Below are 26,825 nucleotides of genomic sequence, written 5' to 3' on the forward strand. Positions count from 1 at the left end.
CAGATTTACAAGCTCAGACATGAGAAAGCAAGATTTCCAGCACAAATCAGCCCTTCTTGGTGACCACCACGGCTTGCTGGGGACAACCATAAGGTCTGGTTCGCCTGGCTAGAGCGATGGGCAAGAGGGAGGTTTTAGAAGCCGCAGGCAAGCAGGGGAGTTCATGAGCTTGTCCTGCTTTGCAGAGGATGGCAGCAAGTCACCTGCAGAGAGGGAAAGCTGTAAGTGCTTTATATCTCCTTTTTTCCTTTTTTTTTTCAGCAAGGAAACCAATCCTTTGGCCTGGAAGATTTCCTCTAGGTCTTTTAAGGAGATATCCCTCTGTGCTGAAGTTGACCTAGCTGCAATTTCTCTGCCAACGTCCCGTTTCTAAGGCAAACCCACCCGATAGCACTCCCTGCCCTGGATTTCCATGAGCCAGGAGTCCCTTGGGTCTCCTCCTGTGTGAAATGCTCCCTTCACCAGACCGAGCTGCACGCAGGTGAGCGTGTCAAACGCACGGAAACCCTTCGGTGCCGCTGCAGAAGCAACGGCGGCTGCACGATCCCCGTGTGCCGTTAACGGCTGCCAACCGGCCAGCCGGCTCCCGGGGCCTCGCTCCGACAGAGCAGCTCATCGCCGCCGTTACGAACGACTTGGTTTAAGTGCTTTCTGTCCACGGAGGCATTTGCGGCTCCATATTAATCGGTGACCTCTTGGGGACGCGGTGGGATTTCAAAGGGCGCTGGGGAAGGGGGTTTCGAGCTGAGAAGGGACTCTGGAAAGCCGAGGGCAATGCCCTCTTCCTTATCTCGGTGCTCAGAAATGGAGAGCTGGATAAAAGGCACGCCATGGGGAGAAGGGAGGGATGGGGACACAAAGCAAAATCCAGCCCTGCAGAAAGCCCTCTTTGTCTCCTTCACAGCTGCCGGGATGTTTCCGAGGCGGGATGGGGGCCGGTGTGGAGGGTCCTTGCTGCTGCAAACGCTCCCTGTCCCTCTTATGTGGAAAATAATCCCTGGACAGGGGATGTGACAGCGGGAACGGCGTGGGGGGTCCGGTGTGATTCCCTGCTCCAAACACAGCCAAACTGGTGGTAGGGCACTGGGTCCTGCAGCACATACCTTCACTGGGTGCCTCCCAACGTGGGGTGACGGGACAGATGTGTCCATGATAGCCCAGGTCTGCTGGCCTCGAGCGAGGAGCCAGCTCGCCAGCTCACCCCTCTGCACCTCCTCTCCATCCCTCAGCCAGAGCTATTCCCCCTCCCAGCCTGCCACGGCATCCTTGTCCTTTCCCAGCCAGCAGCGCTGGCAGCACTGGGACATCCTCCCCTTGCAGCAGGGAGAAGGTTTCTCCCTGCTAATTCCACCCCCGGGGGGGACATTTCCTCCCCTCCGAACACAACTATCATTGCTTTCCCCACTGCATCCCCTTCGCCCTCCCCGCTGCCCCAAGCACCCAGCTGGTGGGACTCGCAAAATAAACATCCTCCCATCTGTTCCCGCGCCCCAGCCTGGGAGATGACAGAGGCGATAATTACACACTCGGTGCAGCAAAATTATCCAGCGCGAGGGAGAAGAGGCCGGAAGCAGCTGGAGATCATCCGTGGGGAACGCGGCTCCCACCCGCAGCGCCTTCATGTGCACCATACTCCAAACCAGCCCAGTGCTGCAATTTATACCTTTAATGTGCTTGTCGGACCCAGGCGGGACGGGGTGCAGCCCTGTGCGAGCACCCCGAGTGCAGGAGCGGACCCCGCAGGCGGGGAGGTGGGGATGTGCTGCTGCAGCGAGGGTGTGCGGAGGAGCAGAACTAAGGAAAGCCGGTTTTCCGTGGGGCTGAGAATAGTAACAGGGATTTCCCCCCCCCCTTTCTGGGTCTCCCGAAGCGCAGCCTCCAAGGATCCCGTTTGCCGGGGAGGGTTTCAGGTGAGCCATCACTCCCGCAACATTTTTGGTGCCTGCCGAGGCGTGAGCGCTCCGACATCCTGCCCCCTCCCCGCTCCCGCATGACCTCTGCGAGGGACACATTCACGAGGCTTCCTTCATGTCAAACTCTTTTCAAAGAGCATTTATTTCCCTTCAAAGGAGGGTCTGCAAGAGCGGGTGGCCCATGCAGAGGTGATACTACCCGATTTCCCACGCACGGGCTGGTCCGGGACTGCAGCCCATGAGCTGCGTTAACTAGAAACATCCTAGAGAGGAGTGAAGATGAGGAATAATATTAGTAGGAATAATAACAGCAATAAAAACAATATATATATACTACACCTGCTGACGGCGGTAGGGCTGCCATCAATTGACTTTAAAATGCATCCAGGCTTGACGGCTTTACGTTTTGCCCTGGAGTGAGTAACACCGGGCACGCAGCATTTAATTTCCACAGCTTTCCCAGCACCAGAAGAACAGCGGAGCCGTTTTCCACCCCCCCCCAGCTCCGGGCCCTGCCGGGAGCGCTGGGGGGGGGGGGGGCAGGGGCTGGGTCTCTGCCCCCGCTGTCCCCTCGATTTTTCTGCCCACTCCCCGCTCCGTGGGGGTCCACGCACGGCCCCCGCGGTCAGCCCCACGCCGGCTGAGGCGAAGCCCCGTTCCCTCACACACACCCCCCCCACCACCACCACCACCCTCAGGGGTGGGGGGCAGCCAGCCCGACCCGCGGCCCGGTTGCTTCACCGGGCAGGGTCGAAGTCCAAGCGCCGGTGCCGCGGGCCGCCCTCCCGCCACGGACACACGCTCGCAGCCCCGCGACGGAGGCGGCCGGGCCGGCGGCGAGGTCAGTGTCTTCCCCCGCCGCGGCCTGCCGGGGCCCTGCCGCCGGCGGAGGCGGGACTACGCTTCCCGTCAGCGCCACGGCCGGGCCGGGGAGGAGGAGGAGGAGGAGGAGGAGGAGGAGGAAGAGGCGGCGGTGGGGGGGGGGGACCCCGGCCCCACGCCATGGCGGGGCGGCCCGGGCCGGGCGCGGGGCGGCGGGCGGCGGAGGCGGCGGGCGGGGGCCGGCCCTTCCCGCGGGAGTGCTGCGAAGGGCTGGGCGGCCTGGAGTACGGCCAGGTACCGGCGGGGCCGGGGAGGGAGGGAGGGCGGGGAGCGGGGCCCGGCCTGGGGCGCTGCCGCTCGGCTGCGGGGGGAGGCCTGAAGCCGGATCCCCCTTCCCCCCCCGCCTTCTTCCTCAACAGCCCGGGCCTCTCCCGGTGCCATCGCGGGGCTCCACCGAGCTAGTGGGGGTGACCCCCCCTCCTGGGGCTGGACCTGCAGGTGCGGCAGCCCCCGGGGCCGCTCGGTACCCCCCGGGGTGCACCGTGTCTGCCCAGGCCACGACGGCCAGGCTCCGACCGTGGGGCAAGGGCTGCACCGGGCGCCGCACGGAAGTCCCGTGGGTGCTGCCGCCAGCTCGCCCGGGTGGCCCTGCAGCTCCCACCCGGGTGCCCATGTGGCCCTGCAGCTCCCACCCGGGTGCCCATGCAGCTCCCACCCGGGTTCCTGGGTGCCCATGCAGCTCCCACCTGAGTGCCTGTTTGGCTCCCACCCAGGTGCCTGGGTGGCCCTGCAGCTCCCACCCGGGTGCCCATGTGGCCCCCACCCATGTGGTCCTGCAGCTCCCACCCGGGTTCCTGGGTGCCCATGCAGCTCCCACCGGAGTTCCTGGGTGCCCATGCAGCTCCTACCTGAGTGCCCATTTGGCACCCACCCAGGTTCCTGGGTGGCCCTGCAGCTCCCACCTGGGTGCCCATGCAGCTCCCACCGGAGTTCCTGGGTGCCCATGCAGCTCCCACCTGAGTGCCCATTTGGCGCCCACCCAGGTTCCTGGGTGGCCCTGCAGCTCCCACCCGGGTGCCCATGCAGCTCCCACCCGGGTTCCTGGGTGCCCATGCAGCTCCCACCTGAGTGCCTGTTTGGCTCCCACCCAGGTGCCTGGGTGGCCCTGCAGCTCCCACCCGGGTGCCCATGTGGCCCCCACCCATGTGGTCCTGCAGCTCCCACCCGGGTTCCTGGGTGCCCATGCAGCTCCCACCGGAGTTCCTGGGTGCCCATGCAGCTCCTACCTGAGTGCCCATTTGGCACCCACCCAGGTTCCTGGGTGGCCCTGCAGCTCCCACCTGGGTGCCCATGCAGCTCCCACCGGAGTTCCTGGGTGCCCATGCAGCTCCCACCTGAGTGCCCATTTGGCGCCCACCCAGGTTCCTGGGTGGCCCTGCAGCTCCCACCCGGGTGCCCATGTGGCTCCCACCTGGGTTCCTGGGTGCCCGTTTGGCTCCCACCCAGGTGCCTGGGTGGCCCTGCAGCTCCCACCCGGGTGTCCATGCGGCTCTCACCCTCCCTGATGTTGAGGCTACGGGCAGACGGGCAGCGTTTGCCACCGTTACTCACTGTCCCGACAGATCATCCTAATGGGTTCCCCTTCTACCCCTAAAAGCACATAGGAGTCACAGGCCAACCTACCTCCCGCTGGCAGCAGCGAATTTGGTCGGTGAGGAGGAGAAAAGAAGGTGAGTGCAATGTTAACAACGTTGCCAGCCGGGAGTTAGTAGGTCAAGAAGCTTTTGTTCAGCCTGTGCTTGGCGGTGCACTCTGCGCCGTACGAAACAAGAAGAAAGGAACTGTCCTGGTCCCACGGGTTTGCAATTGAAGAGGGACCAGACAGTTCGACCCCGGCGCCAGCGGCTGTCTGGGTGCCCAGGGTATGGCTTGACAGTGCTTGTTGTGAAGGGACGAGGTCTGATGGTGAAGGGGGAGGCCAGGGAGAGTGGGAATAGGGGGAGATGGCTCAGGAACCGGCCCTGGGGGCTGTTCTCATCGTTCCTCGCCAGCATCCATGTCCCAAAGGCTTGGATGGAGGAGCCCGGGGGAGCTGGGGCAGTTTAAAGGCAGCCACGGACCCCTGTGAGGATCCCCACCATTTCCTCAGGGCGTTATGGCCTTTGCTCGTGCACTTTGCACCGCGGGCAGTCGTGGCCGTGCAGGAGGCACCCGGCACAGCTGGACGTGCCCCAGGACAGTGCAGGAACCATTCCCACTTGGCTACGAGAGACAGTAGCTTTAGCAGCCTCTCTCCATGAATCCTACTGCATCTCCGGTTCCTTCGAAGAACCCGTGAGGAGCCAGTGGGAATTTCTCTCCTGGATGGGTGAGGTAGAGCCGATGCCTTTTCAAGCCTTTCCTGTCCCCTGGCATCTGAAGGACTTGCAAACACAGCTGTGTTTGGGAAGCAAAATCCTTCCACGTCTCGATGTTGTCTTGATTTTGTTTCAAGCAAAGGAAGGGCTTGGGCTGGGCTATTTTGTCTTTTGTTTTCAAAGTTTTTGGCAAAAAAAAAAAAAAAAAAAAAGGCGCTGGTTGTTTTTCATCCAAATACCATTTCGGGGAGAGGGGGTGGGGAGGGAGGTGCAGCATGGCTTATTGCACGTAAAAATGCTGACAATGTCAGGGAGCCTTCCTGGGAAAAATATCGCTTTCTTAAAAGGAGAAAGGGAGGAAAACCAGCAAGCTTCAAGGGGTTTTGGTTGTTGTTGTCATTAATTAAGACAGGAATGCCTTTTGTGGCTTCCTACAATGCAAATGCATCCCCCCTCACTGTGGAGGGCGTTTGCATCAGTCTTACTTTACGGAAGGCAAGTTTGAGGGTGACACAGTTCATTGTTTGGAGTTTCCACTCAGACCAGCATCCCTGGGACAATCCTCCATCCCCGGGGACACCGAGGCACTGTGAAATGGTGCTCCCTGTCCTGTGGCTTGGAAACACGCTTGGGTTGTCAGCTCCCCTGTAGCGCTGGTGCTCGTCCTCACAGCAGCAGTGTCCTTGCAGTTCCTGGGTCCTCCCGGGCACGGCTGCAAATATGGGGTTCCCCGAGAGCCCTGTGCCCTTGAGGTGTGTGGGGGGAGATGCCTTGGAGGACCCCCCGTCCTTCTTGTTGGCTTCGCACCCTGACACAGCACTTTGCAAGCCGTAACAACGCGTTGCTTGGGGCCGTTAAAAGGTTCGTTTGCTCTTGCCAGGGCAGCTGATGCATTTGGTTTGAGATGAAGCACCCTGTATTCGGGCGCGACGCCCCGTGCCCTCGCAGCGATCCGCACCCCCAGTAACTGGCTCTCCCCCCCCCCGCAGGTGGATGTGACAGCCATGGCGTGGCTCTTCGGCTACGTGGACGTGACCGACTCTGGCTTCATTGCAGCTGTCCTCTCCATCGCCTTCAACCCGCTCTTCTGGAACGTGGTAAGAGCTGCCTGCGCGCTGGCCGCCCTGTTATTTTTAGCTTTCCTTTGCCAGCTACATGGGGATCTCCTTTAGGCCACACTGGAGGAAAAAAATCTCTTTTGGGGAAGTCTGCTGGGCTGGGTGGGGCGAGCAGTGCTCGGCTATTAGGCATTAGAAGCGGAGCTGCGCTGCAGAGAGAGGGCTGGCTGTGATGGGTGTCACAGAGGGGCTGAAGGTGCAGAAGGAATTAGGAGCTGAGCTTGGGAGAGGGGGCAGAGCAATCAAACCTGCCCTTCAGCCACCTCCTGCCGCACCTCCGACCCCAGCAACCAGGCACTGGTCGCTACTGGGACTGAGCATAAACGGCATTAACCCCCAGGCAGGGAGCTGCACTGGATACGTTGCCTGCTGCTTCCCCTTGAAATATGTTGGCAGCTGGTTGTGTGGATGGCAGGAAGCAAAAACAATCAGACAAAAGTTAACCTGAAGAAATTCCCCCTCCATCATGCTGCGAAGCCTGGCAAAGAGCTGCAGAGCCGGCAGCAAGCCAGCCCGAAGCAGGAGCAGGGGTACCCGTGCACGGGTGATGCTCGCTGTCTCTGTGGGTGCTGTAGCTTTTCGGGAGCCGAGATTGGAAGAGTCTCCGCTGCCCTATACCGCTGCGGTTTGCCACCTCCCTGCAAGAGCAGTGAGAATCATTGCCAGCCCCATTTTGGAGTGTTGCAGAGCCAATGTGCCAAGCGGGGAGCCCAGGCTGGCTGCAGCCTGAGGTGACTCCCACCCTGCAGCACCCTCGGCAGCACAGCTGAGGTCCGGAGTGAAACCTTCTCCCCACGAGCGCACACGGGAACGGGATGTCATCTCATCCAAGATTGCCAAAACCGCTTGCCAGACCTCCCCGCAGGGATTCTCACCCCGGGGAAGTCTCCTTAAAAAGGCCTTATTTTTCCAGAGGGGGAGGACTCAGCTCCCTCAGAGCGCGGGGGCTCTTGAGATTGTCTCACGCTGGGCTTTGGAAAATCAAGGCTCTCCTGGCTGTGAGTCACTTTGGAAACCTCCGTCGGAGCTCTTTGTTGCAGCCTCCCTAATTTTTCATGCAACTCGTTATTAAAAAGTCTCACGGTGTCTGAAATACGAAATAGAATATGCCACATTATTTCGACTGCGGAGTCATCATTTAGCATAAAGAATCAATGAACAAGAAGATTCAGGATGTGGTCTCTGGGGGGAGAGACTGGCTCCAGCAAGAAACTGCATAAAAGGGAAAGAAAAAAGTACTTTATTAGCGTCTGCTGCTACGCCTGCGACTCGTGGGACGCCTGCAGCTTGGGAAATAGCGTTGCTTCTTGGATCAAGAGTTTGGCTGCTGTTAAAGGACAGGGAAAGCTGATGTAACAGCAGGAAGTTCATTGCTCTGCGTTGCTGTTGTCCCCTTCCAGTGTCTGAAGAGCATTGCCGTTGGCGGCAGGTGGCACTGCAAGCAAGACGTGCAGGGCCTGCGCCTGGGAGCAGAAGGCATCTCTGCATGGGTTTGCAGTGAGCAACCTGAGCTGGTGTGTTGGTGGAAAGCTCTGGGGAGGTGAGCGTGGCACTAGATGTTTCCCCGGCTGTGACCGGCCGGATGGCTCTCGCAGTCCATGTGCTTGCTCTGCCCAGGCCCCCCAGTATCTCCCCGGGGTTTTCAGGCTCTGCCAGTCGTGGTGTACAGCTCACACCAGGCATTGCTGGAAGGCTCTTACGGTGGGGGGGAGCTGTGGGACCTGCAGCCCTGTGCAAGCCCCCACTACCTGGTGCATTTGAGCAGAAGTGGCCCCAGCCATCCCTGGATTTTCCCTGACCTGCTTCCTTTACCTCCTCCCCACCCTTCTTTCCATGTGATCAGCGTCCCCTGCCTGCACCCAGCCAGCAGCTCTTCTTTCTTTCTCTCCATCCCTGCACAGGCTCTCTTTGTCTTTTGCTATTTGAGTTCCTTCCCAGCAGCTGAAATTGCTTCTGCATCTGAATTACTTTGGGCTTGCAAGAGCTTTAGTGCAAGACTGGATTTCTGTGCCATGCCAAGCACTCTCTGCTCTCTGTGCTTAATAAGTAATGTGGGACCCTGGTCAAAAACCCTCCTGTGCATGAAATTCCTGTTTTGGGTAGAAATTGGGTGGGGATGCATTGATTTACTTCAGTGTCTTAATTCCCCGTTTCTGCTGAACTCCGGCCAGGTCTGCCTCTTCCAAAGTTTGGCGCTGGGTTGTCTTCGCTGTGCGGCATCTCTGAATAAATATGTGATGGGGAAACCCCGGCTCCATGTGGTGCTTGGCCAACGGAGATCTGCATCTCAAGGCCTCGAGCATAGCCAGGCGTTTGCCCTGGTAAGCACCAGGCATGTTTTTTGGGTCAAAACCTGCAGAGTTTGAGGTTGAAGCATGAACCCTGAAGGCTGCAGGGGAGTGTGGCTCTGGAGAAAAGCCTGATGCTTGTCAGGTCGATTTATGTACTTTGGTTAAGAGAGCAATTTAGAGGACCAGAGCCTAAGTGGGGCAATTCGCACGACTCCAGCCAGGCTGTGCTGATGCTCCCTCCTGTTCTCCACAGGGGTGAAAAGCTCTCCAAAAAAGGCCTCAGGACTCCAAATTCTCACCATCCTCCCTGCAGGCATGTGCCGCGGATACCATGAATGTCACCCCAGGGTCGCCTGCTGGGTTTCCCACAAAATCCAGGGCTCGCGCCCCCTCTTCTGCTTCCCCCTCTCCATGCCAGTTAAAATCCCACCTGTCCCCAGGTGGCCCCCAGGTTATGTCATCCATGGCACATCTTGGATGTGTTCCTGCACTATCCTCTGTTTTTTTCCTTTTTTTTTTTTTTTTTTTTTTTTCCCTCTCTCCTCCTCATGCTGCCTCTGCTTTCCCACCCGCTGCGGCTGTTATGAAAGGAGCTGCGGGGAGCCACGGTCCCGTGTGAAGCAGGGTGCAGGCGAGGTCCTGAAAGGCAGCAGCAGAGCCGTTTTGGGGATGAAGTCATTTAAAACTCCCCAGGGATGTTCAACACAGCCAGGAGACCTGAGCCACCATGGGGCTGTTGAGGGGCACCTGGTGAGGAGTAGGCGCATCGCTGGAGCCATGCCGTAAAACATTAATGAGGTCAGAGCGGCAGAAACTTCAATAAATCCCATCTGTGTTTGAAAAGCCGCAGAACGGTGGGAGAAACTTCCCATCCCTTGGTAACTAAGGAAGGTATTAAATAACAGCTCCTCGGGGACAAACATTTTCAAGCCAGGAGAGGCAGATAACCTGCATGCGGGAGGCTTTAAAGAGCTCGCTGAGCCTTGGCACACGGGCAGTTTCTAGAAAGCTGGAAGGTTTCTGACACTCAAGAGCAAACAGGCAAGTGGCATAGCCATGAGCCAGGTAGTCTGACGTCTGTCACCACGCAAGTGAGTTTCAAGTGCGGAGCGCATCCATCAGCAATTCTTTTCTTGATTTGAGCCTCTTAAAAATTTACAGCTGGCGTCATGGACCGATTTAGAAATGGCACATTTTCAGCTGCCACCCGAGAGCTTGCTCCTCCCATCACCTCCTGTGACCCCCTCGAAACACCCATGCATCCTGCAGGAATCTGCAAGGCGAAACCTCAGATGGCATGGTTAGGAACAGTCTTAGCGGAATTTAGCATGATTTTGAAGAAAATAGACCCCTCCATCAGGCAAACGTGATTGTATTCTTCAAGGTTGCAGCTTTTCCTGTTCAGGGTAACAAGATCTGTGTTCTAGACTTCTGTCGAGTGTTTAAACTGTGTGAGGTTTTGATTAAAGAAGTAGTTGCACAGGGACCTGGGCTGACAACGCCTGGCTCCTGATGGATGTGTATCTCTTGGTTCATTTATTTTTAATTTCCCATCCTTTTCTCCTTTGGAGACTGGAGGAATCTGCCAAGTGGATAAGAAGTGCTTGTGCTGGCGGGGAGGGGGGGAGTTTGCAGGTGCTGGCAGCCCAATTTCACCTACCTCTGACCACTTCTTGCTAAACTCGGAGGAAGGTGCCTGGCCCAAAACCTCCCCACGCTGCTGGGAAGTGGCCAGGAGCTTGGGAGCTGTTGGGATTCAGACCTCAGTGAGCCAAACTCCGAGAAACCTTTTGGGAACAGGAGAAAAATGCCTAATGCTGGGGGATTTCAGCAGCTCTCGCTGTCTGTCTTGCAGAAGGGAAGGATTTAGCTGGGGCTTGATGGCAGCATGTTAGCACTTCACTGGGGAAAGGAAATTGCAGGGTATGAATTGCAGGGCTGGGGCTGGAGTGGCCAGGCAGAGCCTTGCAGGGAGTACACGTCGGTTAGCTGAAGTTTACTGGGTTGGGAGATTAACAAGTTGGAGTGATTAATTCTTTTTTTCTGGCCTTCAAATTCTGCAAACCTGCGAGAGTTTTGTGGGCTCTCCCACAAACCTCTGCCTGCCTGCAACTGTGGGTGAGAGCAGAAAAATCAACCCTCAACCGTCTTCTGGAAAGTGCTTTTAGATCCCGGTGTAGAAGCCACAGCACAGTGACGATGATGATCTGCTTATAACATGCTAGATCAATAGCGGGGCTTCAAGCTGCACTGCAAAGCAATTGACTGCAGAAAGCATTTCTTTCTTGGGGTAAAGCTGGGCTTGCAATGAGGCTTGGATTCGCTCTTACATCTCCGCTCTTAAAATGTCACCACCAGCTCTGATGCCTTTCATCCTTTGTGCAGGGAGAGAACGCACATTATTCGTAATTGGACTCTCTACCAGGCAGCAATAGCCATTTTCATTTCCTACAATGCCTGAGGAAGAGCGAGGATTTGCTTTTTTTTTTTTGCTTTTTTTTTTTTTCTCTCTCCCCCAAACAGCATTTAGTGGCAATTTTATTCCGAGTGACTTGGTAACGCTTCCCACTCAGGCAGCAAGGACTTTGCAGTGATGCTGTAACGCGTGCCGTGAGCGGATGGCATTGATTCTCTGGCCGTCTCGTAACAGAGTGAGTCCTGGCTGGGTGTATAACACTGTGCTTGTTTGGCCCCTAAATTTAGCTTTTCCAGTGTGTCGGCACCGCTGCGAGACACGTAACAGGCACCAAAACTGGGTCGCATCCTCCAGCCTGCCGGCTGGAGTGACACAAATAGGAGCGCTGTCACCTTGAGGGAGAGCCACATCCTTCGTCCCAGCACCGCTTCCCCGCAGCCTCCCAGCTAGGGGTGGTGGCTTTTAATCTAAATCCTCTTCAAGAAGCCGTGCAATATCTTTTTACGATGTCCTTGCAGGCTGAGCTGCCTGCGGTGGCGGGGATCATGGAGCCCAGCCTGGCCAGGCAGCTGTGAGCTGAGATGTTTCATCTGTGTGTCGAGCCAGGCAGGGTCTCAGCCCTCGGGGTTCCAGGCGAAGCAGTTCCAATGATTTGAGCAGCTGCCCAGAGCACCATGCACTGGTACCTGCCAGAGCAGAGTGTGCTTGGGTGGCTGAGCCATTCCCGTGCCCGTCCCTGGCGTGAATTTGGGATCCAGCTGGTGTACAACGTGCCTGCTCAGCATTTCTTTAAACCAAGGTCAGAATCTCTCTCACCTCACAGTCCCCTGTGGATCATGGCCAAGCTGACCCGAAACGCAATCTCCTTTTTTTAGCTTCTGCAGAATGCTCCTCTAGAAACCCAGGGTGTTTGTTGTATATACTGGACTTCTCTTGTTTAGTGTTTTAAAAATAAACTGTGGGCTGCTGGCAGCCCTGCTAGAATAAGTCAGCATGTGCACAAAAGATGAAAAAATATATGTAAGCCAAGAGTCTTGTTTCCATATGCATCAGAGGATTATCTACAGACCCTAGAAGTTGGGAGAGGCCTTTTCCTCTCTGTTCCACTCCATCCTTATCCTGCTGTGCCGCTGCCAAACAGTTTCTCTTGCTGATGAAGTGCTGCTCATCATCCTGGGGCCAGGAGCTGCTGGAGCCCCGAGTGGGGAAACCCCACTGCCTCCCCTGGGACATCAGTTGTCCCGGGTTGTGTGCCTGCCGCAATCACAGACGTGAGCTGGGTGTTTTCTGGCTGTGCCGTGGCGCAGAGCATTTAGCAGAAGCCTGCCCAATTCCCAGAAGGATGGGATCTCCCAAAATAGGCTGCTTTGACAACGAAATGCAGAGGCATGCAGTCTGCTGGGTGTTCTCGGGAAGTTATTTCTTTTAAGGCCCGCTGCCCGGCTTCCATCACGATGCGGATGCGGTTGCATCTCCTGCATGCCTGGAGGCTCGTGGTAGGGAAGGAGACGTTGGGGTTTCATGGTGGGGGGTGCTGGATCTGACTTGCAGCAGGCTGGTGGCACACAGGGTTGATACCCCAAAGAAAATGCTTCCTCATTTTCTCTTTTCACCCCCTTGATGAACTCTGAGGGGACACTTATCTCCAGTTGCTCACGTAAAGTAGATTAGTAAATCAGTAAAGCAAAACCCTCCTTCTCTTTTCCACCTATATTGTGTCCCCAATGACATGAGTAGCTGGAAATGGCACTTGTCAGGAGCATCCCACATCCCTGCTCTCTTGAGTGTGAAACCAGATAGTTCAGCAGCTTGATCACAGCAGCGTTTGGCAGGTACTGGTTCCTGGTAAATATTAGGAGCTTCATCTCAGTTAAAGCAAACAAGTATCTGCACTCCCCCCAGGGCTGCCTGCCTGCGTCGGCTCCCTTACATTACCCTTTCTAAGGCATCCTGACAAAGCTTTAAAACCCCTGTACCCCAACCTGGGGAGAAATAGTTGATTTTTTAGAAGCTGGTGCTGATGTATTATGTTGATGGAGGACATGAGCTATGGACATTGAGCATGCCTGGGAAGTGGCTGTTCAGAGCAGGGGGCTTTGATTTTGGAGCGTGGCCCCAACCCAGGGGAAGGGCTGTGAGGTGGGATGAAATAGCCCTACCCAGCTAGCTGCTGCCTGATTTTCCTTTTCCCTGCCAAGCCATCTGAACCTCTGTGCTTGCTGACATACAGGGGAAGAGGGGCAACTCTCTTAGAAAATTACAGATTTCATTGCCAGAAAAGCTGGGAGCCCCAGGCTTGTGCACCTGCATGTGGCTTCATCAAACTGCCCTGATCTCCTCATCAAATATTGGGGTCAGGGAGAGGAAGGCTGGCAGGAGCTCTTGATTTTCCCATGTGTCATTGAAATCACGAACCTCCACAGTGCATTACTTGTCTGGATTTGGCAATATCTTGCTTCCTCTTTTTTTTCTTTTTCCTTGCAAAACCTTTTTAGTTCCCTCTTTTTACTCCTCCAGACCAGGGATCATGCAGCCATGGACTTGTTCTGCAGGTCAGGACGTGTGAACTGCTGCTTTGTCTGGCTGGAGGGTTTTCACTCTCTGTCTGTGTAGGCACAATCATTTCTGGTGTGATCTTTTTTGTGCTTTCGGGAAGAAAAAGCAGGCTGCGAGCAGCTCACACGCCTGAAGTAGGTGAAATGGAGAGATGGGTTTTAGCAATTTTCGCTGCCTTCGTCTGTTGCGGGGAAGCCTGACCGTCAGGGCTCACAGAACGCCTTCGTCGCCTCCTTTGTGCGGTGGGAGGTTTGCTCATTATCTGGTTTGTGCTTCGCTTATAAAAGCAGCTGTAATTGTAGCAGCTCCTTGCCATAAAAGCACAAAGACATTTTCAGGGAAGGAAAACGTCCATGCAGCTTTTATGATCCTTTACAGTACCACTTTTCTTGCCTCGTGCCCTTTTTCCAGCATCAGCTCTGTGCCTGCCTGATGCTCAGCATGACCGCCTCTGGCTTGAGCCTCTCCTTTGCTACAGAAATGCCCTTTTTAGAAAGAAAAAAGGAGCATCTTCCTCGTCAGTCTTGTTGGCTGAAGAGGGACCCCAAATCCCTCCATATAGTCGGATGTTCCTGTTCCTGTCTCTTCCCTCAGAGCTGTGTTTTCTGCGGTGGGTCTGACAGCAGATGCTCAATCTGCAAAGTCCCAGGGAGGATTTTGAACTGGAAAAAAAAAAAAAAAAACGACATCCGTCCGTCTGTGACTCCAGTGTACAGCCGTAACAGAACTGGAGTGATACCAGATCAGCTCACCCTGGGGCACGCATGGCCGTTCCTATTAAAAACTGAATGACCTCAGATGAGATACAATATTTTTAACTACAAAGAATTTTTGTTAAGTGCCCTTTCCTGTTTATTTTTGCCAGGACATTATTTTAATGACTGCAGAGTTACTCATTTGATTCTCAAGGCTGGAGAACAGCAATGATTTAGTTTCATTTCGAGACTTTGTCGTGCAATTGTTTTCCAGAAAAAATCCAAACTAGTGCTTTGCCCGACTGAACGTTACTTTTCTGCCTGTACTTGTCAGGCTTTGGTCCCGGGTGCTGATGTGCGGGGATCCTTAGCTGGAAGGGTTTGCTCAGCCTCTGCCACCCATCTCTGTGCAGGGCTCCGCTACAAATGCACGGAGCAAAAGCCTGTAAGAGGGTTGGAGCCCTGCGTGCAGGGCTTGTATGTGTATCTCAGCATTGGGCTTTGAGGCTGAAAAGGGGGAAGGAGCCCCCCTGGGGTGCAGGTCACTGGGTCTGGGGGTGATTGATGGATCGCTTGGCTTTTGGGTTACATTTCTTGCATTGAACAAATGCCATAGGGCACATGGTTGCACCCATCAACACCCACAGGAACCCCAGTGATAACACCAGCAAGCCCAAGGGGTTTGATCGTTGTATTTAACCCTTCAGATTGTTATTACTTGTTGTGCCGCGCGGTGTGAACATCTCATCCCCGAGCGGAGGGGAACAGAGCGCGCGGCTGCCCGTGTTACATAAAGATCAAATTGTCCCTCTCTATTGTTGGCCGCCGGGATGACAGCAGCATCACAAACATGCGTGTCCTCGGCGCCGTGGGAAATGTTCCCAGGGGAGGCTTAACACGAAGTGTGGAACGTGATATGTCGAGCAGCGAGAGGACGGGAGGCCCTCGAGCCGAAAGCAGCGCTCTGCCAAGCGTGGCCGGTGCAACCAGTACCCCCTTTTCCAACGAACTCTCACTACTCTGCGAAGGGATATTAGATTTCTCTTGCATTTTGTGCTCTGCGAGGCGTATTTATTTTTTTCTCCCCCCGCCTCCCATCACGGACCCTGGGGGAGCGATGAGTGAGTACACGCTGTCCAGAGGATGGGTGTGTTGGGAGTCCTTATTAGCAGACTTATTCCAGAGAATTAAACCCTAATTTCACAAAAGGGCAGCAAGAGAGCAGCTGCAGCTCTGGGAGAAGCCGAGCTGGCTTTGTGTGTTGTTTGCAAATGGCACAAGAAGTCCGAGACTGCTGGTGCTGGTCATTGGGGTATTACGACCAAAAGAGTAATTGTTCTGTTTCTTTACTATTTAGAACAAAAATTACAAAGTAGTGTACAAGGAAACCAGCCATGTCTCCTCTACCGTGCTCTCACTTGTGCCTCCACTTGGTTTGTTCTCAGTTTTAGGCAGGGCTTTAAAATGTTCCTAATCATCTTCCACTTCACCTTTTGATAACCCTGCTGCAAAATGTGTCTTTGCAACACCCGTCATCGTTTCTCTCTGAATTAATTGTTGTGTGTAATTGCGACCTGCCACAGGACACTGTCTTGCTCTATTAAAAAGAGAGATGCTAATGAAGAACATTGGGTACCATATTACAGGAGAGCAAGGCTCGACTCACTGGGACGTGTACTTGGCGTACTGTTATTGCCAGCCCGGGCAGAAATGGTGTTTCTGTCTCTCATCAGTCACTGGCTAATGATTGTAATTTTTACTTGCTGAGAAACTCTGGATATAATGGACTTCATTAACGGATACATGAGATGCTACCAGACCCTCTTTAGGGGGAGAGAGGAAGAAAACAACCCCTGCGTGGAGGCAATTTTATTATTTATTTGTAGCAATAGGAGCGATCCGGAATTAGTGTCAGATTTGGCGGTGCGGCTAATGAGCTGGGCTGAGCTGGAATCCAAGCAAACCTATTAACGAGAGCAAGCTGCAAAGATGATGCCCGGGTCTGAAAACCCTCACATCAAACACAGGATCCCGGGCAGTACTGGGGTGGTTTGGCTGCTTTTTCTTCCTCCGCATGGGGCTGTGTGGCCGTGTGCTGATGTGTTTGTGTCTCGAGAGGCTTCTGCTTCCTAATCACCCCCAGCCTTTCTTCATCCCCTTCTCTCCTGCCAGCTTCTTCTTACCCATACGTTCGGTGAACTGGAGCTTCTGATTCAGTCTTTAAGACAACAGAGCCAAAGTATTTCCACTCCCATGGACCACATCTGCTTGAAGAATTGCCCGACTTGAAATACTGCAGCATCCAGCCCCCGTTTTCAGTTGCAGGCAGTGGCACGTCTGCAGGTCCAGTTGGCTGGGGACACGGTGGCAGAGTTGGGTGCTCACACTGGTACCTGAATACGTATCTACTACTAAACACAGGTCAAATGGGAGAGCAAAAAGGCACTCAAATTAGCTGACATCTCTGGTATAGCTTTATATGGTCTCTTTGCAATGAATCAGAAGCTCCAAGAAATGTCAGAGTCATTAGGTGACCTCAGTCTCCTTTTACCTGGAGCCAGTAAAGGCTTGTCTCAGTTCAGTAAGAGGATATTTCCTACATAGGATGCACTTGCTGAAGGCCATCCATTTTTATTGGAGCTGGAATAACTGTTTTTTAATCAGGCTGACCTTATTTGCAACGGCAATAGTGATTTGAACTAGAGGTTTGCAGCAATCATTGGAAAGCTTTGAAGAGCAGGGTAGATGCTTTGTGGCGAAGATAGAAAGTTTTGTCCCCATGTTTAAGATCAAACCCAAGGCCTTGAAGTCGGCAAGAAATTCAGAGGGACTTGACCTTAGCGCTGTGGATCCGCTGGGATCCAGGGCCTGATTTGGAAATAACGCAACGGAGCGGAGGCATGAAAATAGAAGGGAAGTCTTAAAAAATAAGAGGTGTTTGTCTGGTAACGTGGCATTTGTACTGAGTGCTTGCTGACAGTGTGGTGCAGCAAAGAGCTTGTCTTTCTAAATCGATGCCAGTTCAAACATCGTCAGTGCTATTGTTGGATCACTTTGTTTGAAAATGGGTCTTTTGGGTAGACGGCCTGTTTCGGTAAAGCGGCTGTGTGTATAACACTCCAGGCACTTTCCCCAGCTTTGCTGTTTTTAGTGGTGCATGAGTAACAGGAAAAAAAATAAGCAAATAGAGGATATGAGATGGGCAGAGTAGTCTCACTCACCCAAGAGCAACACACACCTTTGCGTCTGGTTGGTTTGGGAACGTGCCTGCTGTGGACTGCCTGAGCAAAATCAGACCTGTTTCGCTCAGAGAAAATGCTCCGAGCTTCAGAAAAATGCATGAAAATATGAGGGCTGTGGTTTTCTGGATGGGAGCTGTGTGCAATGGGAAGCTGAGTGTAGGCCAAGTCACCTGGGCATGGAAGATGGAAAAAAAATATCCGGCAAAACACCAGGCAAAATGCTTCACCATCCTGCACACGAGATGCTTATCTGGCAGCACTTGCCTTCCCTCTGGGCTCCAGCAGAGCCCCAGATACTTGTGTAGGGGCAGCCTCTGACTTTCTCTAATCTCAGGAGATTATTTTACTTGGTTGTACTACTGGTTTAGAGGAGCTGGGTGGGTCCCGTTCCCCCCATGCAGCCCGTGTCCCTCCTGGTACGTGGCCATCCCCACCGCATCCCAGACTGGGACTGGAAAGGTCCTTCCCCTTCCTGTGCTGCATTCTGGAGAAATCATTATTTCCTAAATACTTTTTCCATGGATTTTGTTGGCCAGGAGAGTTGTTTTGGGCCGTGCAGCCTGATTGCATGTGGCTGGAGCCCATCGCCCTTCCCTGTCGCTCTCGGGGAGCCGCTCCTAATGGCTCCCTATGCCCACTCTCAAAATTAATTAACACAGCTCATTCTGGGTTACTCGAAATCACCTGCCTTCAGCTTCCAGCTCTTCAGACATAAATCATGAGCGCCTTGCCTTGAGGAGAAACTGTTCAGATTTTGTGATGGAAATTGCTAGCAAATACAGCCCATATTCCGTGTCATTTTTGTTTTTATTGAAGAGGATGTGGCTCATGGAACATTGACGGACCCAGGCTGCCTTGGCATACGTTAAGCAGGGGTTTGTTTTTATTGCAACCAGCTAATGAGATGGTACTTTGACAAATCACATAAACACTATTAGAGAAATGAAATTTATTATCTAGCTGTTTATCATGAGTGAATTCAAGGTAAAGACTCGTGTGGAGGTAATCTCAAGGGATGGCTTTGAGGTAAAGTGTACCTAGTCCTTACAAAACCCTTATCTGTTTACCTGCCAGCATGGTTTGTTTCTCCAACTCAAGGCTGTTAGCTGAGGTGACCTGTGCCATTTCAGTCCAATTACTTTCACTGGGGATGGATGCGAGGGGGTTTATTTTTTAGGCTAAACTTATACATGGTAGAAGCAGGCTGGGTTCCTTTAACAGTCATCTTTCCACTTCTAAAGAATTGGAGTCACTTTACTCTTCTCCTTGTGTCAGAGTGCTCAGACTGGACCCTGTTGACCCCCTTGGCAGCAGTGCGCTGGCTTCATTGGGGAAAAGTCACTAGAAGAGTCACTTCAGCTTGTGTTTCATCCTCTTAACTCACTCGTTTGGGCGATAGGCAGTGCGGGAGCGAGGGTTTGTCACTCCAGCTCATCTCAGTGCTGCAGCCTCTCAACCTCCCCCTTGGTTTTGGAGAGGAGCCCGCTCTGCTTTCCGGTTGTTGATAGTTCTTCAGCCCTTTGGATGTTCTCATTTTTTTGCAGCCTTTTGTGCTTTCCAAGCCTCTCGTTCCACTGCGAGAGCCTGCAAACGTGTGGTTTTTCCCTCCGTGAAACTCCCTGTCACCTGGGTGTACAGCCCCATCGTTCCAACTGGCTGTTCCACGCCGTGGTATCGCCGCGTAGCCAGTCTACGTACCGACACCCCGTCTCTCCGAAACCCCGCTGCTGCTTCTTTTGGCTGGGATAAACAACCACCCCCTCCATCCAGAGCCCATGAAAAGCAATGGAAAAGTCTTCCTTGAGTCAAATTGACGCTTTCCTTTCCAAACTGAAAGCCCTTGGCAGACACGGATGAGCTAAGCCGCCCTGCTCGGCTGTGGGTTGCTGACAGCTGTTATTGCCATTGTACCAGCGGGGAAAAGGGAAAGGGGATAAACTAACTGGTGTAGCCTCCTGGGGAGACCTTTCATGGCTGAGCTGGCCTGTTCCCGTCTCTTGGGACACGTGTCAGGTCTCTGTTCATCAGATCAGGGTGCCTGGAGCCTCCGGGCTCCGATGGGAGTCCCTGCCCTGCTCTGGCTCCACGTGCATGGGCACACGCTGTCACCCATTGTCCCCAGTGCCTGTCGCTCATCAGCAGCCCATCTCTGGGTGCATCTTTTCTTGGTGCATTACCATAAAAAAGACCTTTATAAACTGCATGGGCAAAGTCTTTGCCCTGCGCTGCCTTACAGCTCACATGAAACTGTTAAGATGGTGCCTGTCTCTTCTAATATTGCTTCAGTGTTTTAATTGCATGAACTGGAAGCTGCTGCTCCAGTATTTAGTAGGGGAACTTCACAGGACTTTAATCACTTGCTAAAAAGCTTTCGGGCTCCATTACCATCTCATGGCTCTATGTAATTGAGTGCCTGCAAGTTGAGAAGCCTTCAGAGAAATAACTCAGTCTCCAGACTGGGTAGTCCAGAGCTGCCGAGACTTTTCCCAGTGCAGGCAGGAAGCAATTAAACAAAGTGGAGCCCGTCGGGGTGCTGGCAGGAGCTGGCAGCCTGTGACCGGCTCCCCCGGGGTGCTGTGCTGGCAGGAGGGACGGAAGGTGGTCCCATGGTCGCCCTGAGTGCCGGCTTCTCCTCCTGCCTCTGGAAAGTGTCCAGCTGGGGATGGCTCAGCTTGCTTTCCCCAGGCAGCTCTGCAACACCAGCTTTTCCAATTCCCTTTCCCCATGCAGTATTCCCTTTTTTATATTTAGTGAAGAAATACTGCATGGGAAAAGTGCTCGTCCTGTGGCACCAGCTCCCAGCCAGGCCTGGTGCCGGCGCCCACCTCAGCTGCGCTCTGCAGTCGGGTCCTGCACCGCAGGCTGTGCCGGGAAGGGTGAGCAGATGAGAACTGATGGCTCATAGCACGTAAGAGACAGTGGATGGGGGGGATGCCCGGGAGACTGGCTTGCTAAAGGCTGGAAGAGGGAAGACATCCATTGTCTGCCTCGTGTTGGGAGCCACAGAGGATGCACTTAGCCGACCGGCGTCACGGCGGGTGCGAGGGAGTCACCGCAGCCCAACACACCGCTGCCTGTCTGCCAAGCCCCGGCCACGGGCTAAACCTCGTGGGTTTAGGGCACCTTCCCGGGGCCACGCACCCACCCGGGGCTGGCCCGGTGCTCACCGGTGGCGTGGGGAAGGCAGTTCTGCTGATGGGTGCTTTGTATCGCCGGCGCTGCTGCACCGGGAACGTGACTGCGGGGAGGTGACGGCTAATTGCTGCAGCGAGTCAAGGACTGTTTAAGCAGCTAATTAATTCCTCCTAATCAGCCCTTGATCTGTTGAAAACTGCATGGCGTTATCTCTTCTGCTGCAACACCTTGATAATTCCTGTCTGAATGGCCTTCACGGAGAACATATTTAAATAAACTCAATAGAGATTTCAGACAGATAGCAACTATAATTACCAGCTTGTACAAATTAAACCGTGGTTTGTTCTGTTCTTTTTCTCCTGCCTTCGCTGCCCAGAGCTCCTGCTAATCATGTTCTTGCTGCCAGTGGCACGCTGGTCCCCGGGGCGTTTTCTGCACATGCCTTCGGAAAGCCTGTGCCGGTGCCCAGTGCTGGGGCAGGCGCTCAGCGGGCTGGTGTTTCAGATGAGGCTGCACATGGGCACATCCCAGCTTTGGCTGGTGCTGCTCCTGGGCCGGGGACTCGGGGCCGTGACCGCGTTGTGCCGCCGAGATGCAGGAACTGTCCCTGCACACCCTCGGGGCTGCTGTGCATGATCCTCCCCAGGACCAGCCCTGCAGTCTCCCTTCCTGTCTCTCCCGAGATTTGCAGTCTCCTAGGAAAACAGAATTTTTCTGACTTAAGAGCAGCACGAGCACTTGGACATTTCCCTTGAGTGGCCGCAGGAGCCCAGGCTGGAGCTTTCAGCCTGACCACGGTGTTCAATTGGATCTGCCCTCTCGGCATATGGGCAATAAATCGTCTGCACTAAGCGCTGCCGACTGTAGAGGGGCTCGAGCACGGTTCGTTAGGATGGATAAGGTCAGGCCACACTCATTTCCTCCACGGTCACTTGGGACAGCCAGAAAAGCTGGCTCCTCTGGCATTCGGCAAAGGTCAGCCAGCCCCAGCACTCGCAGGTGGGCGGCGGACGTGCGTTTACATGGCAGCCTGCTCTGCTGCTGTGCTCTGCCTTGGCTCTGCTTCCCTGCTCGCTCCTGGGAGCACCACAGTCAGAGTTTGGGTGCTCCGGTGTATCTTTTTCCTCTCTGTCTTTTAGATAAACGTAATAGCTGCAAGCAGGGTCATTTTCCAGCACGCAGGCAATGACAGAGCGGAGAACGTCGTTACGCTTTAATGAGCGATTTTGGGGAATCAGAAAGGAAAAATGGATTTTTCATCTCAGGGGAACAGGTTGGTGCCTCTGGTCCCCATAGGTGAAATAAAGGTAATATCAGTTTTCCTGTCCTTTCATCAGGTTACAAGCCAGCCAGGGCACATCTACCCTGATGGGAGATGCTCACATGGAATCACCTAAGTCCAGAGTTGGGTTTCTCCTGCCCCAGTGCCCGCAGGAGGATGTACCCCCACAGCTTGTCTAGGAGAGGCCAGACTGAAGGAGAAAGTTTAAAAATTAGCTCAGGCTGCTTATGTCCGAAGGGCTTTTTTGAGTTAGGGCTGGATCATCCGTGCATCCAGGCCTCACTCTACACACGTGCCTCTCCTTGGGACCAGGGCACAGACGTGCCCCGGGGAGCTGACTGATCCTCTGGGCTTTTCATGGACTTTCTGACTTTTGGGTCCCTTGGCAGGCTGCTTCCTACACCCCATGTGACAGGGCAAAATCCTTCACGCTGGCAAATGCTGTGAGACAGGTATGGTGGAGGTAGCATATCCTATTCACTGTCATCTTTTCTCCAGCCCAGACTTGGGCACTGAACATTTTTATGCCAACAGTTTGGCCAGGGCAAGAGCATCCCCAGAAGCAGGCAGAGCATCTCCTCAGGTGGGCGATGGGTCCAGGATTTCCTGGGATGCAGGCACAGCCCCTCCGCTCTGTTCCTCAGAGAGCTGGGAAGCAACCACTCGCTTCAGCCCTCCGGTGCCTCAGTTTCCCTTGGGTTGAAGGGAGCTGCTAATCCATCTCAGCTTCCCAGGCATGCTGCAAGGCTAAATTCACTAGAGCCTGCATGGTCTTCTTTGGATATTGTGGGGATGGGGCAATGTGAGGACATTGACTGGCTGATTATCATCGCGATGCAAAACATCCCTTAGACCCGAGCCTTTGGGACATCTGGTTTCGTTCCCCACCTTTGGGGCGAGCCAGGTATAGAAATGAAGTCATGCAAAACAGCACAAAGTCTCTATTTCAGAGCTGGGGTTGAGCAAATTAAAATGTAGCGTGTTCAAAAGCCAGTTTCCCTGGATGGCAGACAAAAATAATCAATTTCCTTGAAACAAATACTAAATATTAATGAGAGGCAATGGTCTGCCATGCACACAGAGCTGTAAAGAGCATTTCCAGTTGATCAGCTGCAGAGACAGATTCATGAGATGAAATTGCTTTTTGAATGGTTATTTGTGGCCTTTCTTGAGGTGGCCTAAAAAGGTTTGCCTGCCTGAAAAAAGGGAAGAAAACTCAGAGCATTTCCATTTTGCATCAGGACAGCCACTGGGGAGTGTGTGCTGGTGCTTTCATTTTTGTTTACGCACTTGCCCGGGTGGTTGGGGAGATGGCTTGGTTTGGTTACGTAGGAATCAGACCCAAATTTACGTCGAGAAGGAGACGATTCCTTGGGAACGTCAGCTGGCTGCTCCTGCCCCTGGCGAGCACCGAAACAGCCTGCCAAAGGCAGAACATGGGACCCAAGAGCACTCCCCAGCTTTGCAGTCACATCCGCTCGTTGATTTATTTCAATAACGAGCATTGGGGGAAACATTAAAAAAATTACTTACAGCCCTCAGCAAGTATCCTAAAGTGAAAGCAGAGGGCTGGGAGCTTTGGAAAAGGAGCCTTGAATTTTTCTATTGCTTTGACCCTTGGGTAAGTCAGGAAAACTTTGTATTGACTCCATTTCCAAACTTGGAGGTTGGAAATAAAATAAAAATGCTCCCTTCCCTCCCTCACTGGGACACGCAGCTGGGGCATGGGGCTTTCCCCACCGCTCCCCGATGCTGGCCTCTACTGGGAGGGCAAACAGCACACTGGGAATAGCCACAGCCCTCCCCAGGATGCTGCCAGTCCCAGCCCTGCTGCATCCCGCACACAGCCATGGAGAATGCTAAAATCATTTTGCATCCGTTGTGCAGTAAATAATAACATGTCGGCTCATGGTTTTAGAAAACTGTTAAGCCAGCTGCGTAGCCATGGCTTGAACAAGAGCTAATATTAGCTAGAAATTACTAAAATTAGAACCGAGCCAAAACGAATTGGTTGTTCACGGAATAGAACCAGAACCGGAACAAATTAATTGTTGCTGAAATATCGCCGTGGGGCCTGGCGAGCGCCGCTGCTTCCAGCCCCACGCAGGCTCCAGCTCTGCTTTCCTCGGCATGACTCCCACGCGGGCTCAGAAAGGAGCCCGGGGTCCCATCTGAAGGGCTGTGACAGCTAAATAAAAGTTGGTGTCTCGGTCCCAGCCAGGGAGTTGGCAGCGACGTGATGCAGCGCGAGCTGGGCTGTGCCGGGAGCGATCCCGCCGCGGCCGAGCCAGCCGCTGCCCCGAAGGGCTCCAGCACCACCCAGATGTGCTTTTCAAAAGGTGAGGGTGATGACGGGGCCGCCTCGGCAGCTCCTGGGCTCTCCCTTCTGTTCCCAGTACTGCTGCCTTCCCTTTCAGCTTCAGCTCTGCCACCAGCTGAGGTGCTTTGCGAAGCTCTCAAAGCGAGCCAGGAGCTGCCATCCATGCAAATGCCGCTCGAATAATTTCCAGGGAATTAGGAAGTTGGTACAGAAAAACTGACACGTGGCTCCATTTTTCCATCTGTGTCTCAGTCACCTGTATGGTCACTTCTTTTTACTTTCCAAAGGTGGTAACTCACCCTATATTTCTTTTTCTACTCTCTCAGCACTCAAACAGCAGCTCCCATTTTAGCAGCAGCGTGACGCACGGTGTTTTAAATTCAATTTAGAATACAAACTATTTATACCAGCCAGAAAAAGGCAGTGAAGCAGCTCTCTCTGTCATGAGTGGATTTGTAATTTCAGAGCAATCATTGCATAACTAATTGAATCAGCTCTCAGCATGTGAAATCAGGGCCCTGCTTATCAGAGGTTCTCATCATTCTCCCCTCCTGAAGCCAGCAGTCCCCCTCCACCAGCAGCACTTTGTGCTTCTGCATCAGCCTGGGAAGAAAGCAGGACTGGCAAAGCTGCCTTTCTCTGCTCAGATAGAGCCAATAAATTACCAAATACATTCAGACTAGATGAATAGCTGAGTTGCAGGTGCCTCCCCAAAAGCTGCCCAGGCTCCATGCGAGGGAGTGAAGTGCATTTGAAGCTAATGAAGTGCCAGCCGTGTCTGAGAAGCAAATTGGTGTTGAGATGTTCTGCTGACTCCCACCTCCTGCTTCATTGCCCAGGTGTGCTCCGCTTGGCTTGAATTTAGGGTCTGATCCAAACCCCAGGCTTGGCACCTGAGAACGGAGCCTAAAAGAGGCAGTAAATACAGTGACAGTTTTTTGAGGGATGCAGGAAAGGTAGAAAACTGAATAGCTGTAAGGATTTTCATCAGCATGGGAGTGAGAGTCCTGGGTTTGGTGACTTGGGTGGATCCAGCCCTGCAGATTTTGGGAGCGGCTCCAGGCACCTGCGTGCAGCAGCCTCCCAGGGTGAGAGGGCACCTCAGCTGGGAGGTTTTGGGCAGGGGCCCATCAGCTTCTTCAGAACATGGAGTTTACAATTGCAGCCAGAGAAAAAAATGTGCTGTAAAGGATGCTAATGCCTCCCTGGAGATGCTGCCTGCGTACACGTGAGTCCAGGGCTGTCACTGACACGCTGTATGGATTGTACCGAGACGGGCGGTGAGTGCAGATGAGCCCTTAATGGCTACAACTGCTGAGTGCTAACGAAGGCCAGCTGGTTCAGCCTGTACAAGTGGAAGCAGCTCTCTGAGCAAAGTTAGCAGATCTCGTTTGAGGGGAGCTTGGGAGAACGTTTGCAAACTTTTCTGGATGTGCCCAGGGAAGGGTTGTTCCTACTAGGTATGATTCTTAAGGCTGGGTGTAGGAGATGGCAGAGTCCCTGTGGTCCGTCCTACACAAAGATCTGTTTTCTTTCTAGGAGAACGACACTAGGTTCTGTGGTAGGGGCATGTTGGCTTTGGTGGCGTAGGGACAGCCTTAGCAATGCTCTTGGCTTTGTTGATCACATGTTGTTCAAGCCACGTATTCCCCAAGACTAACGTGTGTAGGAATTTTATTTTTATTTCTGTGAGCGCGTGCTTCGGTGCTGCTGGCTGGCCTGGTATGCAAGGGTATATGCACTGCAAGCACTAGCAGGGGCTGGCATGGGTAGGAGAAGGAGCTTTGCTTTCATCCCCAGGCTTGGTTTAAGCCGTATCCCATCAGCGGCCTCCGCTTGCTTCTCACACGAATCCCCACAGACGGTGTGTCCCCGCGTGGGGCCAAGGCTGGGGGATTCACACCCCCTGGGGCAGCACGTACCCAGGCACCTCCAACCACCCGCTTTTGTTTTTCTGTTGTCTCTTCAGGTAGCCAGATGGGAGCACAAAACGCGAGCGCTCAGCCGAGTCTTCGGCTCTCCACGTGCTGCCTGCTACTGCCTGGGCGCAGTTATCCTGATGCTTAACTGTGTGCGGAGCCATTGGTAAGGAGCAAACCCTACTGCTACGGATCGATGCAAAGAAATGCCCCGACAGGGATTGGGGGGGGATGAGGGATATTTGCTTTGCAGTGCTGGATCCAGCCCCAGTGTATTAGTTTTATATGGTTGGATACCTTCAGTCAGCAACAGATTTATTCCAGGTTTTGTAATGAAGATGAGGGGTGCAGCAATGGGGCCAAAACCATCGGTGTCAATGGCCATTGAGTGTCACGGGTTTCCTTGCTCCGCTCTCTGGGGGTGGTTTTCCCTGTCCTGGGAGCAGCTCAGGTGACAAAAGGACTGTTTGCACAGAGTGGATCATACATAACAGCAGAATTCTTTAATTTTCTTCTAAAAAATCATAAAATTAAACCGGCTTTTAAGAAGCCACAGTTTCCTGTGTAGAAGAGCAGGATTATCTGTGCACTTAGCAAGCAGTCTCTTTAAACTCTTATCTGCAATCTCTTTAAATACTACCTGTGCCAGCTAATAGTATTGTATGACTGATGCACCATACACCATGGGAATACGTCCTTTGACGTTCTGAGTGCAGCGGAGAGGTTTACTGCAGAAGATTTCCTCAATGCCAGCAATTT

At 53.6% G+C, this 26,825-nt stretch overlaps 2 protein-coding genes across 6 annotated transcripts in view; one reads left to right on the top strand and one right to left on the bottom strand.

The window, feature by feature from the left end:
• The first annotated feature begins 2,055 nt into the window (after window positions 1-2,055).
• Window positions 2,056-26,825, top strand: part of PEMT (phosphatidylethanolamine N-methyltransferase) — a 46,355-nt gene continuing 21,585 nt past the window's right edge. For 3 of the 5 annotated variants that reach the window (XM_032989048.2, XM_032989047.2, XM_032989046.2), the window contains exons 1-3: window positions 4,393-4,465; window positions 6,082-6,189; window positions 26,117-26,232. In XM_032989048.2, the coding sequence (XP_032844939.1) occupies window positions 6,097-6,189; window positions 26,117-26,232 (209 nt within the window). In that variant the 5' untranslated portion in view covers window positions 4,393-4,465; window positions 6,082-6,096. Of the gene's footprint in view, window positions 2,755-2,920; window positions 3,030-4,392; window positions 4,466-6,081; window positions 6,190-26,116; window positions 26,233-26,825 lie in introns of those variants that run through there. The other 2 variants (XM_042798679.1, XM_042798678.1) reach the window with 2 other exon arrangements.
• Window positions 3,148-4,367, bottom strand: LOC122153992 (cuticle collagen 13-like). Its single transcript, XM_042798893.1, has 2 exons — window positions 3,582-4,367; window positions 3,148-3,481 (listed from the first exon to the last, which is right to left on the bottom strand). The coding sequence occupies exons 1-2, from the start codon at window positions 4,193-4,195 to the stop codon at window positions 3,148-3,150; spliced, it is 948 nt and encodes a 315-aa protein (XP_042654827.1). The 5' UTR covers window positions 4,196-4,367.

Source organism: Tyto alba, unplaced genomic scaffold (assembly GCF_018691265.1).
Source record: "Tyto alba isolate M040663 unplaced genomic scaffold, T.alba_DEE_v4.0 Super-Scaffold_28, whole genome shotgun sequence".
Lineage (NCBI taxonomy): Eukaryota > Metazoa > Chordata > Aves > Strigiformes > Tytonidae > Tyto > Tyto alba.

Bases quoted from the DNA above. Each gene is read 5' to 3' on its own strand.
- LOC122153992 (XM_042798893.1), bottom strand. From the start codon at position 4,195: ATGGGCACCCGGGTGGGAGCTGCAGGGCCACCCAGGAACCTGGGTGGG. The intron at 3,482-3,581 runs GTGGGAGCTGCA...ACAGGCACTCAG, and splicing joins ATGGGCACCCAGGAACCCGG to GTGGGAGCTGCATGGGCACC.